The sequence below is a fragment of the Sardina pilchardus genome, chromosome 2 (assembly GCF_963854185.1).
Source record: "Sardina pilchardus chromosome 2, fSarPil1.1, whole genome shotgun sequence".
NCBI classification, from domain to species: Eukaryota; Metazoa; Chordata; class Actinopteri; order Clupeiformes; family Clupeidae; genus Sardina; species Sardina pilchardus.
In genome coordinates, this window is record NC_084995.1 from 41,769,868 (window position 1) to 41,787,267 (window position 17,400).

The following is a 17,400-nucleotide window of genomic DNA, read 5'->3' on the forward strand; positions in this document are numbered from 1 at the left end:
GAACATTGACAAATGATAGTGTCGATGATATTGTCTAGAAAGAAACACACTAAACGCATGGAAATAAGGGCATGGTTTTGAGGTAAAATAATGAATTACCTTTTGCATCGTAGATCCTGCACGGAGGACAGGTCCAGGTGTAATCCGCTTGAGCCTTACTGTACCTGGTGAAGTGCTTGATGAGGGAGCGGATCATGTGCTCTTGTCACTGGAAGTTTCCGACACCGTGGTAACAATATGGTAATCCAGGCACAAGTCTCCACCTCATATAACAGGCAACTCTTTAGCCTTGTTGCCTCTGATGAGCTACAAGTTAATTTAACTCGAAAAACGTGTCTTACTTCTGACTTACTGACATTCTGTAGGGTTCAGTCAAATGTAACTAAACTATTAGTTTGAGGCCTACCACTGCACTTGCATTATCACCAAAATAGCCCAAAGCAACCCCCCTCACAGCAAGGCTATATTACTTTAGGAGTAGGCTAAAGCAATTATTTCTACATACCATTGGATTTTGCAGTTAGGCATTCCCGTATATGACCCATCATGTCAGTGTAAAACACCTGTATGTTATTAGAACAACTAGGCTACATTAAAGACATTTGTGTCACAACAGCAAACCTCAGCAGTTCCATCAATCCTTGTTTACATGTAAAGGGAAACTAGTCAAAATACTGAGGAGCTTTTGCCTTACAAATCATCAAATGCCACAGCTGGTGAAAGAGCTCCCTTTTTAACAGTAAGGCCTAGCTCCCCCTGGTGGTAAGCCGCGTTAGGCTTTTCTGCTCTCCTACTAAATTATTGATCTTGGTTGACAGGAATTATTGTGCCCTGATGAGGACGGATGGGCCATCCGACATCTCTCCTCAGCATTTCAGCTCATCACAGGTATACCCATGTCCATCTAATGGAGCCCTATCACATTCTCTTCCCTCCAGTCCAAACAAACTCAGAGATTCAACAGAAAACAGCAACCAAAACATTGCTCATGGTATTAATAAACAGTTTATTACTCACCCTTGCAAAAAGGGTTTCCATCACACAAATGTACAGCAAAAATCTGGATCTATCAAAAACATAAGTGTGCTGTCTAAAGTGCTTCCCACAGAAAGAGCTATTAAACCTGTTCAGTCAGCAATGGAAGTTTATATGTACATCCCAGGTCAGTGAGGCCACTCCCCTCGGTCACTATGACAGCATAGTCTAAGGCTGAGAAAGGTTATCATACAAAACAACAGCGTGGTGAGGAAGAGGAGGAAGATGAGAGGGGAGGATGACGGAAGATTATAAAAGCCCTTTGAAGAAGTCTGTACAGTGTATCCCTTCACAGGCAGACATATTGGGAGGGGTCAAGATGGGGTGGTCCTGCGCGTGGCAGTGTGGTGGTTAGCTAGCCGTTAGTTCTTGCCTTTTCCTTTTCCTTTTCCTTTGCCTTTGCCTTTGCCCTTGCCAGAGTCCTCTGCTTTGGGTTTCACAGGCTTAGCCTTCTTCTGCTGCAGGAGAACACAGGAGAACACATGAGAGAGAGTCACAACCAACACGACTGCAGAGGGATGAGAACACACACACACACACACACGCACACGCACACGCACACGCACACGCACACGCACACGCACACGCACACGCACACGCACACACAGGCACACAGCACCACCGGTCCGAAGTGCGTACCTTGATCATGGCATCAGCTGGCTCTTCCTCCTCCTCTTCCTCCTGTGCCTGCGAGTTGTTTTCTCCGTCCGGCGAGGTCAGGTCAGGCTCAGTGGCTCCCCGCTTGCCCTTCTTCACGGCCTGCAGCGAGTACGGCGTCAGGTGGCTCTCCTTGTTATAGGCTCTAGTGAACGCCGCTTTCACCTGAGAAACAAACAACACAAACACCGTCATATTCTGGAATAGTACTAAGGGGTACACTACGGGGAAGGAGACCAATTCTGCATGGTTGCTTTTATTCTGCTGAAGCTAGTGAGGGAAACCCCAGCCCTTATGAACTGAAGTCATCAGAACAAGGCCCTTTTGTGTTATTCTGTAATGTGTGTGATTGTCCTGTCCAGATTGTCCTGTTCAGAACAGCACAGAGACAGTTCACTAGCCTCAGCCTGGAGACCAGGCTCTCTTTGCGGAGTCTGACCTAGATCCATTCGCAAACGTATATTTCCTGGTTCGTGGACACTTGTCTGAAGTTTGAAATCATTGGAGTTCAATCACTAAAGTTTGATAATGACATACGTTAACCACGGGGGACACAACGATAACGGTAGCCTTGAAACTTAAATGTAATCGCTCTTGGGAACGCCCTCTGTTCACTGATTGGGCAGAGGTGCACTTGCCGGAGTAAACGAAAGTGGATCAAGGTATCCCAGACGGAGTACTGAGTCTGAAGGGAAATTAAATTGAGCGGAAGTGTGTAGACAGGCGGAGTCAAGAGTCAGGCTAACAGTTCACCAGCGCTCTCCTCACCTTGGGGTCCAGTTTGGAGTAGGGGTCTGGCTTGCTCACCTTGGGGTCGAGTTTGGAGTAGGGGTCTGGCTTGCTCACCTTGGGGTCGAGTTTGAAGTAGGGGTCTGGCTTGCTCACCTTGGGGTCCAGTTTGGAGTAGGGGTCTGGCTTGCTCACCTTGGGGTCTAGTTTGGAGTAGGGGTCTGGCTTGCTCACCTTGGGGTCTAGTTTGGAGTAGGGGTCTGGCTTGCTCACCTTGGGGTCCAGTTTGGAGTAGGGGTCTGGCTAGCTCACCTTGGGGTCCAGTTTGGAGTAGGGGTCTGGCTAGCTTGCTCACCTTGGGGTCGAGTTTGGAGTAGGGGTCTGGCTAGCTCACCTTGGGGTCCAGTTTGGAGTAGGGGTCTGGCTAGCTCACCTTGGGGTCGAGTTTGGAGTAGGGGTCTGGCTAGCTTGCTCACCTTGGGGTCGAGTTTGGAGTAGGGGTCTGGCTTGCTCACCTTGGGGTCGAGTTTGGAGTAGGGGTCCGGCTTGCCCCCCCACGTGCTGATCTCCATCATGCTGTCCACGTCCTCCTTGATGAGGTTGTAGTCGTCGATGAGCTGCACTGATTGGCTGGCTCCCTCGGCGCCCGCGCGCTGCAGGGGCTCCAGCAGGGCTGAGCGCAGGTAGGGCAGGTAGTCCAGGTTCACCGCCTGCTTACTGCACTGGGTCCTACAGGGAGAAGGGTTCACGGCACGTCAACAACCTCCGCCTCTAAAACGTTACAGAGACGTTTGAGTGCTGTAGTTCTTGCAACTGCATTAAATGCAAAACACAGCACAAAGAAAACTCAAAGCCCGTTGCATGTTTGCATTTGATTGCATTGCATTATTGCATGACTCTACAATGACTATGGTCTAGGCCTACTACAGTGCGTATAGCTTGCTTAATGATTATGGTCTAGTCCTACTACAGTGAGTATAGCTTGCTTAATGACTATGGTCTAGTCCTTCTACAGTGATTATAGCTTGCTTAATGACTGTGGTCTAGGCCTACTACAGTGAGTATAGCTTGCTTAATAACTATGGCCTAGTCCTACTACAGTGAGTATAGCTTGCTTAATGACTATGGTCTAGTCCTTCTACAGTGAGTATAGCTTGCTTAATGACTATGGTCTAGTCCTTCTACAGTGATTATAGCTTGCTTAATGACTGTGGTCTAGGCCTACTACAGTGAGTATAGCTTGCTTAATAACTATGGCCTAGTCCTACTATAGTGAGTATAGCTTGTTTAATGTGGTCTAGTCCTACTACAGTGAGTATAGCTTGCTTAATGACTATGGTCTAGTCCTACTACAGTGAGTATAGCTTGCTTAATGACTATGGTCTAGTCCTACTACAGTGAGTATAGCTTGTTTAATGTGGTCTAGTCCTGCTACAGTGAGTATAGCTTGCTTAATGACTATGGTTGAGTCCTACTACAGTGAGTATAGCTTGCTTAATGACTATGGTCTAGGCCTACTACAGTGAGTATAGCTTGCTTAATGACTATGGTCTAGGCCTACTACAGTGAGTATAGCTTGCTTAATGACTATGGTCTAGTCCTACTACAGTGAGTATAGCTTGCTTAATGAATGTCCAGTGCTACTGCACACGCTGGGGCTGACCTCAGGCACATGTGAGAGGCCAGGTCCTGGACGATGCGGCTGTGTTTGCCCGTGGAGGAGAACTTGCCCAGCCAGCTGGGGAACGTGGGGAACTGGCTCATGTAGCCACGCATCAACTCCCCCGGCAGCACACTGGCATAGATGGCCTGAAACAAACACGCGCACACACACACACACACACACACACACACACACACACACACAGTCAGGAGGACTCGACATGTCTACCGCCAAAGATCCTTCATTACTATCTCTGCTACAGCCCTCATCACTTTTCCACTTTGGAAGTGCAGGCAGTTTGGTGTGCCACACTCACCCTGCAGCATATGTTCTGAGTGAGTGTGTGTCCATGCGTGTGTGTGTTACCTGTGTGGGCAGCAGGGACCAGGTCTGCTTGGAGCGGATCTGTCGGTCCACCAGGTCTCCGTCACAGATGCTGTCTGCAGTTCTGCTCAGCAGCACCAGGTGGCTCTTCAGGTTACCACTGACAACAGACACGTCATCGCCTCCGTTAACAATAGTCATGGTTACCGACACCTTTTCAGCACCGTGTGTGGCAGCATGGATCAGTTAGAAGGGACTGTGTGTGTGTGTGTGTGTGTGTGTGTGTGTGTGTGTGTGTGTGTGTGTGTGTGTGTGTGCGTGTGTATGTGCGCGCGTGTGTATGTGTGACATTCATGCAAGTTACCCTGCTGCAGCGGGTTTGACGTGTACATAATTCTCCTGGACGAAGAGTGGGGCCAGAGAATAGTCGTGAAAGAAGAGGTCTGACTTGTCAATCAAACTCATGTGCGCTGTCTCGTCTCCCTTTGTAAACACTTTCCGGCACACATCAAACGGACCCTAAGGCACACACACACACACACACACACACACACACACACACACACACACACACACACACACACACACACACACACACACACACACACACACACACACACACACACACACACACTTAATCAGCTGCATACAATACACATATAACCTCTTAAAGCACACATTTAAAATGGGACATGATATTAAGCTGGGAGGGAAACTAAATCCAAATGAGTGTACCATTTTCATATCTTTCTTTGCATTCTTGGCGTCTTCTTTGACCTGGTCATAGGTCATGACCTTGTCTTTGGCGGACCACATGCTGAGATTATGCAGAACCTACAGGAAGTGGGAAGGAGGGGACAGTGAGAACAACGTTGCATAAGTGACATAAATTCAACACTGAATGATGAACGTATACAGGAGCATGTGGGAGTGATTGTGAAAGTCATCCCAAACTACCATGGAGTGCATCAATGTGCTACACCATGAGGTGGGTGGGTCATACCTGTCGGAGATCCTGGTTGGAGGCTAAAATAATCTCATTGAGAGCTGGAGGCGGGATCTTCAAGCCCTCTTTGTAGCAGATGGACATCATGGCACCCTGAACAGAGGGATGAAATCAATATGGTGAGGGCCGGTTGTGTTGGCCCATAGATATAAGGTACAGAGTTACTGACTGTGTGCAAATGTGTGGACACACAAGTGTATGTGTAGGAGAAAGAGAGAATGGATGTATATGCACAGAATACCTGGTTTTGTGTGTGTGTGTGTGTGTGTGTGTGTGTGTGTGTGTGTGTGTGTGTGTGTGTGTGTGTGTGTGTGTGTGTGTGTGTGTGTGTGTGCCCAGGTAATGACCTTAATCTGCTCCACGCGTGGCCTCTGGAAGCGCAGGTCAAAGCAGTAGTTGGAGAGGGAGCGGATCTTCTGGTGGTTACGGTCGTTACACATGCACACGATGGGGATCTTGGAGCTCTTTATTAAAGAAATCATTTCCTACAGATAGAAACACACGTGATCAGTATGATCAGGTTGATCAGGTAGTGTAATGCCCAGATGGCAATGCCTACTTCAACAGGGAGCACAGAATGTGCAAGTGTCTGCCAGGCGGACTAGTACCTGAATTCCCCCCCTGTCTTCATTTCCCGCCATGCCGTCCACCTCATCCATGATCAGCACATGTTTCTTGCTGACCGTCTGAGATGCACCTAAAACACGGGACCACATGTGGCCTTAAAGCATTGCAGTGCCACAAAATAGACCTCTCCCCTCTTACCAATCAATCTCCACTCCCAGAGTACACGGAGTGGACACCCCTGACTCCTGAGAATTAAGAGTGAATAACAAACTTGGACACAACTCTCGTGGTTACTATGGTTCTGACACCTGTCAGAGAAGTTAAGCTCTATGTTCCATTTACTTATATGAACGGTACATATGATACAATATAACATATGAGATTGACACATACAAGCACATTGGGAGGAACATGGGGGAAAGTTGGGGAAAGTTTAACCCTGTTGAGATGGGGAGCAAAGTTAGCAGCCGTCACCCTTTGTTCCAATCAGGTACATAAGACATTTAATCATGAACTTACTTTTATGGAACAAGAGTTATATGAAATGCATGTACCAGCACCGACAGAAACCCAACATTCATGAGGGGTGTAACCAGCTGAAGCGTACCTGAGTAGAAGTTCTTGATGCTGGTGTTGTTCAGAGACTCAGCGATCACCTGCTTGAGCGTGTTCTTGCTGCGCGCACAGCTGGCGTTCATCTCCACATAGCTGTAGCCCAACTCCTGCACACAGGGGAGAGGGGAAGGTGATTAGCCAGCTAAAGGCTAACACTGAAGTACATTGAGTTTGCCAGCTAAAGGCTAACATTAAAGTGCATTGGGTTTGCCAGCTAAAGGCTAACATTGAAGTGCATTGTGTTTGCCAGCTAAGAACTAACATTGAAGCACACTGTGTTTGTGTGGGTGAGTGTGGGCTGACCTGACACACAAGAGCTGCAGTGGTGGTCTTTCCTACACCAGGAGGGCCTGACAGCAACGCTGCCTTAAAAGAAGATCCGTCGTCTTTACCTCCAAAGCGTCCAAAGCGCGCTGCTGCAGACACAGATGAGAAAGCGCATAGCATTAACCTACTGCTCCTAAGCAACTCCTACGCTAACGCACACACACAACATTCTGAACCAGTTGTACAGCATGGACTGGGAGGTGTGTGTGTGTGTGTGTGTGTGTGTGTGTGTTTACCGGCAGGCTTCTCTCCACTGTGGTTGCTGTACCAGTTCTTGAGCCAGCGCAGGAGTTTAGACGCACAACTCTGATCGCCCTGTTGCCCAATCACATTCTTCAGGGTCTGAGGCCGATATTTATCCACCCACATCAGACTGCTCCCATCATCCTCTGGGGCAGCCTTCCGCCCAAAAGAGAGCTCCTTCTTCACATCTGTCGTCGAGGCCATTTTACGCCCCGGGGTGGTCTGACCTTTGACCTCTCCTGGGCGGGGCTTCCTCGGGCTGGGCGTGCGCTGCGGAGTCCTTGGGGTCTGGGCACGAGGAGGGGTCTTAGTCTTACTCTTCATCCCTTTATTCTAAACACAAAACACAGATGTGCGCTACTGAACAATCGCCGCAATCCAACTCTTCCCACAGCAGCAGAAACCAGTGATGCCACCACATGTGTTTACCTCTGCCTCTGCAGCAATCACATATTTGGATTTCTTTCCAGGTTTGGTCCGAATCAGCTCCAGTAGGCCATCTTCGTCGATGATCGTAGTGCCCAAACTTTCTGCCTGCGCAGGAGAGGTAGAAAGGAAGACAGGGTTGCTAGCGTTGTCCTGCAGATGAACGTTGTGGTTATGAGTACCGTAATTTCCAGACTATTAACAGCCGGTTATACATTGATTTTGCAAAATTTCTTCAGCTATGAGGTTAATACATGGAGGCAATTAATATTGTGTTAATATGGTTTTGTTTCTTTTAACTTGCATAAAACACTGTCCTGCAGCTTATACACAATGCAGCTTATACAGTATGTGGGAAATGACTGAAAGTACAACTCAAGAGAGCGAGAGGCAGCCCCATACTTTCTCAGTCTTGGAGGCTCCTCCATCGCGCCCCACCACCAGATAGCTGGTCTTCCTGCTGACGTTTCCAGTCATTTTCCCTCCATAGCGCTCCAAGAGAGACTTGACATCATCACGTTCTATCGACTCCAGAACACCAGTCACCACAAACGTCAGCCCCTCCAGACAGTTCTCAGCACCCTGTTTACACACAAACAAAACTCATTCATCTCGGTTGGTTGTCCTGGAAATGTGCTAGCCAAACTAACCACTTTGTGGACTTGATGTGTTGTGTGTGTGTGTGTGACAGCTGAGGTTTGGCGTGGCGTAGCACGAGCCTTACCACAGGGATTTCTTTGGAGCCAAGTGCACGTGGACCGTCTCTATTGAGGTAGTTCCGGAAAGCAGCGGAATTTCCCCGGCGCTTCTCCGAATCCTCTGGACTAGTCTGAATGCCACATGCCACAAGGAGAATAAACACCAAAAAGAGAAGATGAGACTCATCGTAGTAAAACACTGTGACCGTGTGAGGAACCAAGGCATGTGTGTGTGTGCACTTACCTCTGGCTTTTTAGGAGAGATCTTGCTTGAGCCAGGTGTTTCAGCACTTCCTGTTTTAGGCGTAAGGTCACCGGTTTTTGGCGTACTTGGACCTCCTGTTCTGGGTGTGGCTGCTCTCTCCGAGTGGACGGGCTCTTTTTTGGGCGAGATGAGCTTCTTCTCCTCCTTCTTCTCCTCCTTCTCACTCTTCTTCCTGGTCTCCTGCTCCTCATCTCGGCGCTTCATGGAGGCCAACTTGGAGCTGGTCTTCTTGAGAGTGTCCGTCTTACTGGTCTGGCTGCTGGGGCTGGCTGCCTCCTTGGGGGCCAAAGAACACCAAGAACATATGAGCAATGCAAACAGACACACACAGAGAGCAGAGAAGAATACCAGTGGCTCCTTAACTGGTCTAGCTTTGGGGCCCACAATTTCCCATGTTCACTAAATCGTGACTCATATTCTTTAGTGATCTAGCCAACGGTTACGGTGAGCTACATGGTAAGACACGCTAAGTGTCTGAAGGCCTACTTTTTTGTAACAAGCTGATGTTTGCCATTATATTTGTGAAGTCTTCCACTCCTGATGTCACCTTTATGTACTTGACAGGTGTGTCTCTTTGTTTCCACGTGGCATTTTCTGTAATGAACCCCGCCCACTGGGGTTTCTGTCCCACTGTGTCTACAAGTGAGTCCATATCCTACTTCAAATATTCAGGCTCGTAGTTAACTTGCATTTACCGCTAAAATGAGGTCTAACATGACCGGTCACATAAACATTCTCTATGTCCATGGCAGTGATGGACATACAAATAAAGTATATATTAAAAAAGGTCCAATAAGGCCCCAGCCGTGGCGCAACTGGCTGGGGCACTTGCACCGCACGCCGGCGACCCGGGTTCGATTCCCGCCCCGTGGTCCTTTCCGGATCCCACCCCCGCTCTCTCTCCCATTCACTTCCTGTCTTTCTCCACTGTCACTGTCAATAAAGGCATAAAAAAATATACATAAAAAAAAAAAAAAAAAAAGGTCCAATATTATATCTGATAAGCTAGCACGAGCTCTGCAACCAACCCAGAAGTTCCGCAACCCACTTTTGGGTCCCGACCCAGCTGTTAAGAAACACTGAATTAGACTTCATCTGCAACATACCAAACCTGCCTGTCTGGGGCATGTTAGCAAACATGCTATGCTGTCAGCCTCATCAGCTACTGTTATTTGCAGCTGAAGAATTTGAATTATGACTCATGCCCTGTGGCGTCATGATTTCTGAATATCCGGATGCACAGCTAAGCAAATGGCCATTTACGCTCCGTGCCTTTTTGGGTGAGGGCCGCTTCTGGCTCTGGCTTGGCTGCTCCGTCCTGTCCTTCTGTTTACTGGGAGAGAAGCTGGAGCTGGAGCTGGAGCTGGGCCTGTCACCAGTGTCCGTACGAGCCTGCAAGAAAGATAGCACAGAATAGGTCACATAAGATACACAACACACACACAAACATAGACATACAAACACTTACAAATGTGCATACACACAATTAAAGAGACAGACCTTTTTAGCAAGTGGAGCCTCTTCTAGCATAGCTAGAGTTCGGGCGAACTCTTCGTCCTCATGAATTTGTTTTTCCAGCTGTATACACAGACACACAAACAATCACTGTCAGAAAACTACAAAATGTGTATCACTAACCTTATGAGCCCCTCAGTCATACACATGATCTACAATTTCACAGTACATTCTGCATTCATGTTTGTGTGTGTACATTCAAATTTGTGACACTGTTCTCACCTCCATGTCCTCATCCATCTGTAGCTGTTTTGCGATGACCTCATCATCCTGAGACTCATCTAGATCCTGAGTGGGCTGAAGGATAACACAACACATACGATGCTGAGTGGCCCCTTTTAAGAGTAACTCTGATCACAACAATAAGGGTAGTTTCTATCCCATGCAATGTATTTAAATATCATACCTTGAGCTCCATACCACATTGAGATTCTTCCAGGGAACTATGCCCTGTGGTAATGTATAGTGTCTATAATACTTCCTAAACTATTGCCAGCATATCTGTGAGGGGGTGGACACACACACACACACACACACACACACACACACACACACACACAAAGCACTTACTGCTTTCCTTTTGACACTGGCCACAAGTTTCTTGTCCGAACGCTGGACACTGCTGGATCCAAAGAAGTCCAGTACTGAGGTGGGAGTTTGTTTGGGAGAGAGTACCACTTTTTGCTTGGGTTTGGATATAGTAGGGGACTTGACAGGTGATTTTGGAGATGACTTAATGGGCACTTTAGTGGGGCCCTTCTGTGTTTTCTTGTCAGCATCTTTGCCAGCCTTCTTAAGGCCATTCTCCACTGGCTTCTTCAAGGACAGAAATGCATCGTCTGAATCTGAACACAGAGATAGCATTCCAGGTTAAAGGGATTATCTTCCCTCCATCTCTTTCACCCATTGCACACATTGTATGTAGCAAACAAGTAGCACAGAGCAGTTCCTCTCACCTGAGTCAGACACATACTGGATGGGTCCTTTCTTCTCCTTCTCTGTCTTCACTGGGGGGTCTGCCTTCTCTTTCTGATGTTCTTTTTTTGACTTCCTCTGCTTCTGCTCCTCTTCGTCAGAGTCTGGGATAAAAAGCAAGTTCACTCTACATGGCAGCAGACAAACAAAGATGTCCGCTGGTGCAGCTGGGACCAAGTCTAGCACCATAATTAGCCTGATCATATGTCCCCACTGGTCTTCATTTGAGGCAGGGACAGAACTTCAGGTAAGCACTATTACTGTAGCTTTTGCCGTGTCAACAGAGTGTGAAGGACACACATTTACACATTTAGGGCCAGTTTTCCCATGCATGGACTAAGCCAGTCCAGGGTTAAAACAGGATGTTCGATGGAAAAAAAACTTTAGTCTAAGACTAGGCTTAATCCATGCATGGGAAACCAGACAGTTATGTATTAACGGGGGGAATCATTACCAGAGTCTATGACCGCTCTCTTTTTCTCCCTCTTTCTCTTTCCAGGCAGCTTCTCCTCTGGGGTCTAAAATGCAAAACATGCAACGTTACATGAAACGTTACATGAATGTAACGTTTGCATTAAGAATCAGTGCACCTTCGGGCTCTAACTCTAACATAAGATGTAAGAAGGACCTTGGACGCTGATTTCTTTTTGTTGGGCTTCTTCTCCTCATCTGTCCTGCTGCTGCTGCTGCTGTTCAAGGGGGCTTTAGGAGGAGCTGGTTTTGTGGGAGCAAAAAATCTCCGAATGTCCTGCATGTCAGGAACACAGAAAGCATGCCATATCATCATGAGGAACACATACTTTTGTCATTTATACTCCGTTTATGTAATTAATCGGATTAAACTGTGTCAGTGCCATTTTGGTTACGCAAATGATCGAATGCTACTTTTCTGCTACAATTTGTCTTGATGCAACTGTTCACCGAGATGAACTTGAGCTCCGAGCATGCATTAAAATAGCAGTTTGACGACAACTGTCATAATCGACCTGCACAAATAGCTAAACAGAACACAGCCTGCAAACGGTAGCGTACACTGAAAATAAGTTTAACCCGAGACAATTAACATAAAGCACAACTTAAATATGCGACTCCAGTTGAGTTGTTGTCCAATGTTTAACATTTTATGCGATATAATAGTTGTATTAGCAACGTTAAATAGACAGAGCTAGCTGTAAGAACTAACGTTTTAGACCATGCCTCATGAATCCGATTACAGCGAGAGGTTTTCAGTTATATTATTATAAGAACACTACTTTAGTATAGCATGCACGAAGGCAATCACTCACCATGGTCAAAGCAATAACATATGTTACGTCTTTATTTTGAAAAGACAAGTTCACATCAATTTCGCTATGGTTTCTTTGGCGCCAAGTATAATTCACATCGGCGCCGTGTGATGACGCAGGAAAGAATTCCTTCCTGCAAACTTCAGTGCATGCATCTCGGAGAGAAAGTGATTTTCACAGCCAGTTTTCTCGATACATAACGGAGTGAACACTGAAATACGCTGTGCATTTTCAGCCTCATTCTTTCATTCTGGTGTTGTGGTGTCCTGTAGATTATACTTTATTGAACTCTACAGTAGGCTATTGCAAAACAGCCTGGGCCTTAAAAAGTCAGTAGAAGGCTAAAAGCCACCTTGCTAAACCTTGTATCTTGCATCAAGACCATGTGCTTGTGCATAGATTTAGAAGATTATATGTGTAACTCATAGAGAGTAAAAGGGTACTGTGTTGATAGAAACCTGCAACATCATCTGTGATGTTGATAGCAATGCCCTGTGTGACGTCATATGTTGACAGGCGTGAATGCGTGTAATGACCTGACACAAGCGCTCTACTTTTTTCCCTGATATTTTTTCTGCACCAGTCTTTCAGTGTTGGGAAAGCAGGGACGACGCCAACCAATGATGCCGTTTACTGTCACTAAATAAGTGCTTATCAAATAGCCTAGGCTTCGTCAAAATGAATGTTAGTCTAAGTATCATTGTTGTTATACTGTTATTTTTAATAATGGATTATACAGGATGTGATAGATAAATATAATTACAATTTTGCACTTTTTTTTTTTTGCTAGCCGCCTATATTGACAGGATTAATGGACTCAAAACCCAACAGGAGGTCTAAGAAGAAAAAAGAGCCAAGTGTAAGTCTCTTGACTTTGATTACAGTTAGGAAAGGCTGTTACAGATTTTTATGGATTTCTATGGATTTAGCAGTAAATAGTTGTTTTATTTGTACAAGACATAACAGTGCATTTCATATTGTTATTGTTCATACAAATATAGATGTTTACATCAATACAGGGAGGGGTCCTTTCATCAGCTCATCCCAAACCCAATAAAGTGACACCTGTGGAAACCAAGAACAAGAATTATGTCCCCTCCAGCAGGACCAATAAGAGTGAGTTCAACTCACATGTGAAATTATTTACACAAGATCCATCTCAGTACAAACCTAAACTGGCAAGGATTTCTTACATAGCATGTATTAGCATGACATAGTTTTAGAAAGCAAGTCTAGGTTTTTTTTTTATTTCTTTCCACAGAAATCCTTCCTCCAGTCAAGCATACTGTACCAAGGTCTTTGCCACCAATGAGAAACTCAGTTCGGAGCCAGTCAAGTAAGTTGAAATGACACTTCTGTTTACGTCCAACTATTCCTGATTCAGTATTCAGATGTTTGAGATATTTGTAACACAATGCTCACAGGACCATTTTCCAAAGATGCTGGTGAGAAGTTCCCTCTAGTGCTGTATGGACGTGCCGCTCTACATCAGCTGGTAAAGCCGCCGTCATATGATGAGCCAATCAGCGAGGTAGCCAGGGAGTGTTTATCGCCGCATCTCATCAGAAATTTTCCTGCTGAGTCATTTGCATTTCTGGAGCAACTCTCTCAAATGTGAGGTTTGGTCCACTCGTGACAAATATATACTGTATATATATATATATATATATATATATATATATATATATATATATATAAATCATAATCAGTTTATCATTTATTTTATTATTATTACTATTATTACATTTATCATTATTATTAGTTTATTATTATTATTTCTTTGTATTTTTCTTTTCATTTGTCATTTTTATGTTTGTTTTCATTATTGTGTTTATTTTTATTTCTGTGAGCACCTTGGGTCAATTACATTGCATTTAAGTGTGCTATATAAATAAATGTGACTTGACTTGATATGTTACTTGTGTCTCCTGAGTGCACCACTCACTGTACATTTGTGTGTTGCTTCCAGGCAGAGAATAACTGTTACCAAGATTCTGAAGATGAAGGTGATTGATTCTGTCTGAATCTTAAAGCTACTTTCAATCTGGGCCAGCATACTGACCTAACACCAACATGCTATAGCATTTCATACAATCTATTCTACAAACTAACAAACCATTCTACTTTCATTTTCATGTAGTACATCACCAACCTGGAACTGCTTCAGAAGTCCAAAATGATAACTAATTGGGTAACTGTTGCATCCAGAGATGTGGTTCTCCCAGCTGTCTACCTGTACCAGGCCATAACAAAAGACTTATACAAGAAGTACACACAGAAGGACCTCCATCATAAATGGCTATGCCTGGGGGATGGTGGCATGTCCAGTGCAGTAAATCATGAGGGAGTGGTCAGTGCTGCTCACATGTTTAATGCCCTTGTCTGCATGACGAGGACCACCAGGAAGCAACCAGAAGACTCAGATGAGAGCTGCCTAGCTTATTCTGGACAGTCTACACCAAGCAGCTCTTCTGTTGCCAGCCACAGGAAAGGCAATCTGCTCTACTGTAGCCAGATTCATGTCAACGCCAGTGAGCTGGTCCAGCACATGTATCGGATGCTTCTGAACTCTCACTTGGGAAGCATATACATATCCCAAAGCTGGTGGGCAATGATGACGCCAGACTTGGCGGCCAAAAGGAACTTGGAGTTTCTTTCTGACCTGCTTTTCAACTTCATTGTATACGCGGTCAAGAACCTCCTCGAGTCCTTCTTAGGATTGCCCCACAAAGTGCCGTGCAGTAGCTCAATGGAGTGGACTCTTAAGAGCAGGCCAGGCGTGTCCAGCACCGTGGTCTCAGAGGAGGCGGCCGCACTGGAGGCGCTGTCTGAAGTGTTGATCAGCAGGGTGGCTGACGTGCTCTCCACCATCTCTGAAACTCAGCACAGAGCCACAGGTAGCATTGGAGAATGTGTATTAAAAAAATTAATGTAGCATATATAGACAACAGTACACATATTTAACTCTTTTATTTCAATGTAAAGAAACTTGGTCTTGGAACTGAGAGTTGTTCTTTTATAGATTTAACATGTGAGGACAGTGCTGAGGCTGACCAGGAAGAGCCCATAGTCTATGACGACCACCTGGAGGAGTTCCTGTCCTCACTTCAGCTGAGTGGGACTCTGGCTGCCAGCAGGAGCCCTTGCACATCAGAGGGACTAGATTCTGTCACCACCCTCAGCACTCAGTCTTTGGAGACCGTCTCTGACCTCTTGATGCTGTGCAAAAACGAAAACGGGCCAGTTTACCAACACCCTACCAACCCAGTCGCAGAGGGCAGAGACTGTGACAAGCGCTCGCACAACGTGGTGTCCGAGCAGACGTCTCTGAGTGGATTTTGCTTAGACCAGAACTCAGCCAGTGGAAACTCAGCGCAGAGCACCAGCAGCTGCACCTCAATGTGTGGACCTCCTGGCTGCACCTCAATGTGTGGACCTCCTGGCTGCACCTCAATGTGTGGACCTCCTGGCTGCACCTCAATGTGTGGACCTCCTGGCTGCACCTCAATGTGTGGACCTCCTGGCTGCACCTCAATGTGTGGACCTCCTGGCTGCACCTCAATGTGTGGACCTCCTGGCTGCAGCTCAATGTGTGGACCTCCTGGCTGCACCTCAATGTGTGGACCTCCTGGCTGCACCTCAATGTGTGGAGCTCCTGGCTGCAGCTCAATGTGTGGACCTCCTGGCTGCACCTCAATGTGTGGACCTCCTGGCTGCACCTCAATGTGTGGACCTCCTGGCTGCACTTCAATGTGTGGACCTCCTGGCTGCACTTCAATGTGTGGACCTCCTGGCTGTACAACAGCTGAGCGGCATCTCAGCTCAGCAGAGACAGTCGAGTTGATCGAGGGATCGGACGATGGTCATCCACTGAAAGAGAGCAGTCAGGCTACCAGCGAGCAGTCCAGTCCCACTGGACCCAGCATGTGCTGGGCTTCCGATGAGCTTCCGGGAAGGGCCTGCTCCAGCAGTGACCCGTCTCCATCAACCTCCACCACCACCTCTCACAAGAGCCAGCCCAGCCCCAGCTCACACACTCATGCAGTGGACGCAACTGTGGTGGAGGACACACAGTCTATGGGGTGCCAGAACAACATCAGCATCAAACAACTGTCCAGTGACCACTCTCTACGAGCACATCAACAAGAACCATCTGAGGCAAGAACTTAATTCAATCTATTCTAATTCCACTCAACTGCTAATGTTGCTGATTTATCTACAGTATTTATTTTAGGTACTATGATTGGATGTTACTTATGTTGGACATTTTCATGACCAAGTTTAATTATGTTAGATGGGATGAATAATGTATTACAAGGTTATTTTCCAAACTAGTATTTTACATTGATAAAATGCTACATTTATCAATAAATGGTTACAATTCAAAAACTGTTAAGAACATTTTAAAACTGGATGCCTCTCCCTTTGTCTTTTCAGCCCTTGAAGGATTCTGCAGATATGCAAGAAAAAAGACAGACATGTCTCTTTAAAGGGGTAAATTAATTCTAGTCCCATTTTTCCTCATGTAGACACATTAAAATATTCAAGTCAGCAACTGAGATTGAGAATATTAATTATAATCATTGGACAACAATGTTGGGAACTGGCCTCACATGGGTGATGAATAAGTACAAAAGGGGAAATGTCCTTAGATCAAAACAGTAGAGACAGAGTTTTCTACCCTCAACTCTGATATTTACACTGACCTTGATTTTTATTTATTCTACAGACAAAAATCAAAACATGTCCTGAAGGTATGTTTTTTTTTTAAGACAAACATGGCTTCATACAATAATGTATTCAAAATAATGGTTGTAGCATTGCACTCACTATTACTATCCATAATGAAACGCAACACTATTCTGTGGCTGTACAGGTCTTATGGATTTGTCCACTAACAATAGACGATTCCACCGGTCCAAGGCTGTGTCCAGACTCTTCTGCTTCGACTGTAGAGAGGAATCATATGAAGATGTGCAATGATGCACATCAACACTAACTCATCTGAACATGCTATTTTTGTTAAAAATAAAAAGATGTGTACAGCCTTGGTCTCCTCACAATTTCCC

The 17,400-nt window shown here is 45.9% G+C and overlaps 2 protein-coding genes across 2 annotated transcripts; one reads left to right on the plus strand and one right to left on the minus strand.

Annotated features, from left to right (window-relative positions):
* Positions 1 to 986: 986 nt before the first annotated feature.
* Positions 987 to 12,466, minus strand: rfc1 (replication factor C (activator 1) 1). Its single transcript, XM_062530631.1, has 25 exons — positions 12,332 to 12,466; positions 11,674 to 11,793; positions 11,500 to 11,563; positions 11,027 to 11,149; positions 10,641 to 10,915; positions 10,293 to 10,367; positions 10,056 to 10,133; positions 9,828 to 9,947; positions 8,535 to 8,831; positions 8,317 to 8,421; positions 7,995 to 8,174; positions 7,596 to 7,700; positions 7,160 to 7,499; positions 6,900 to 7,012; positions 6,589 to 6,703; positions 6,023 to 6,111; positions 5,762 to 5,899; positions 5,412 to 5,507; positions 5,144 to 5,242; positions 4,773 to 4,927; positions 4,451 to 4,568; positions 4,085 to 4,230; positions 2,937 to 3,150; positions 1,675 to 1,857; positions 987 to 1,493 (listed from the first exon to the last, which is right to left on the minus strand). Exons 1-25 carry the CDS (start codon positions 12,332 to 12,334, stop codon positions 1,398 to 1,400), a joined length of 3,447 nt encoding a protein of 1,148 aa, XP_062386615.1. The 5' UTR covers positions 12,335 to 12,466; the 3' UTR covers positions 987 to 1,397.
* A 467-nt stretch (positions 12,467 to 12,933) lies between these two features.
* On the plus strand, positions 12,934 to 17,331 carry LOC134075131 (collectin-12-like). Its single transcript, XM_062530632.1, has 11 exons — positions 12,934 to 13,015; positions 13,122 to 13,190; positions 13,351 to 13,447; positions 13,593 to 13,667; positions 13,756 to 13,945; positions 14,301 to 14,337; positions 14,472 to 15,228; positions 15,354 to 16,489; positions 16,769 to 16,825; positions 17,061 to 17,085; positions 17,208 to 17,331. Exons 1-11 carry the CDS (start codon positions 13,010 to 13,012, stop codon positions 17,312 to 17,314), a joined length of 2,556 nt encoding a protein of 851 aa, XP_062386616.1. The 5' UTR covers positions 12,934 to 13,009; the 3' UTR covers positions 17,315 to 17,331.
* Positions 17,332 to 17,400: the final 69 nt, after the last annotated feature.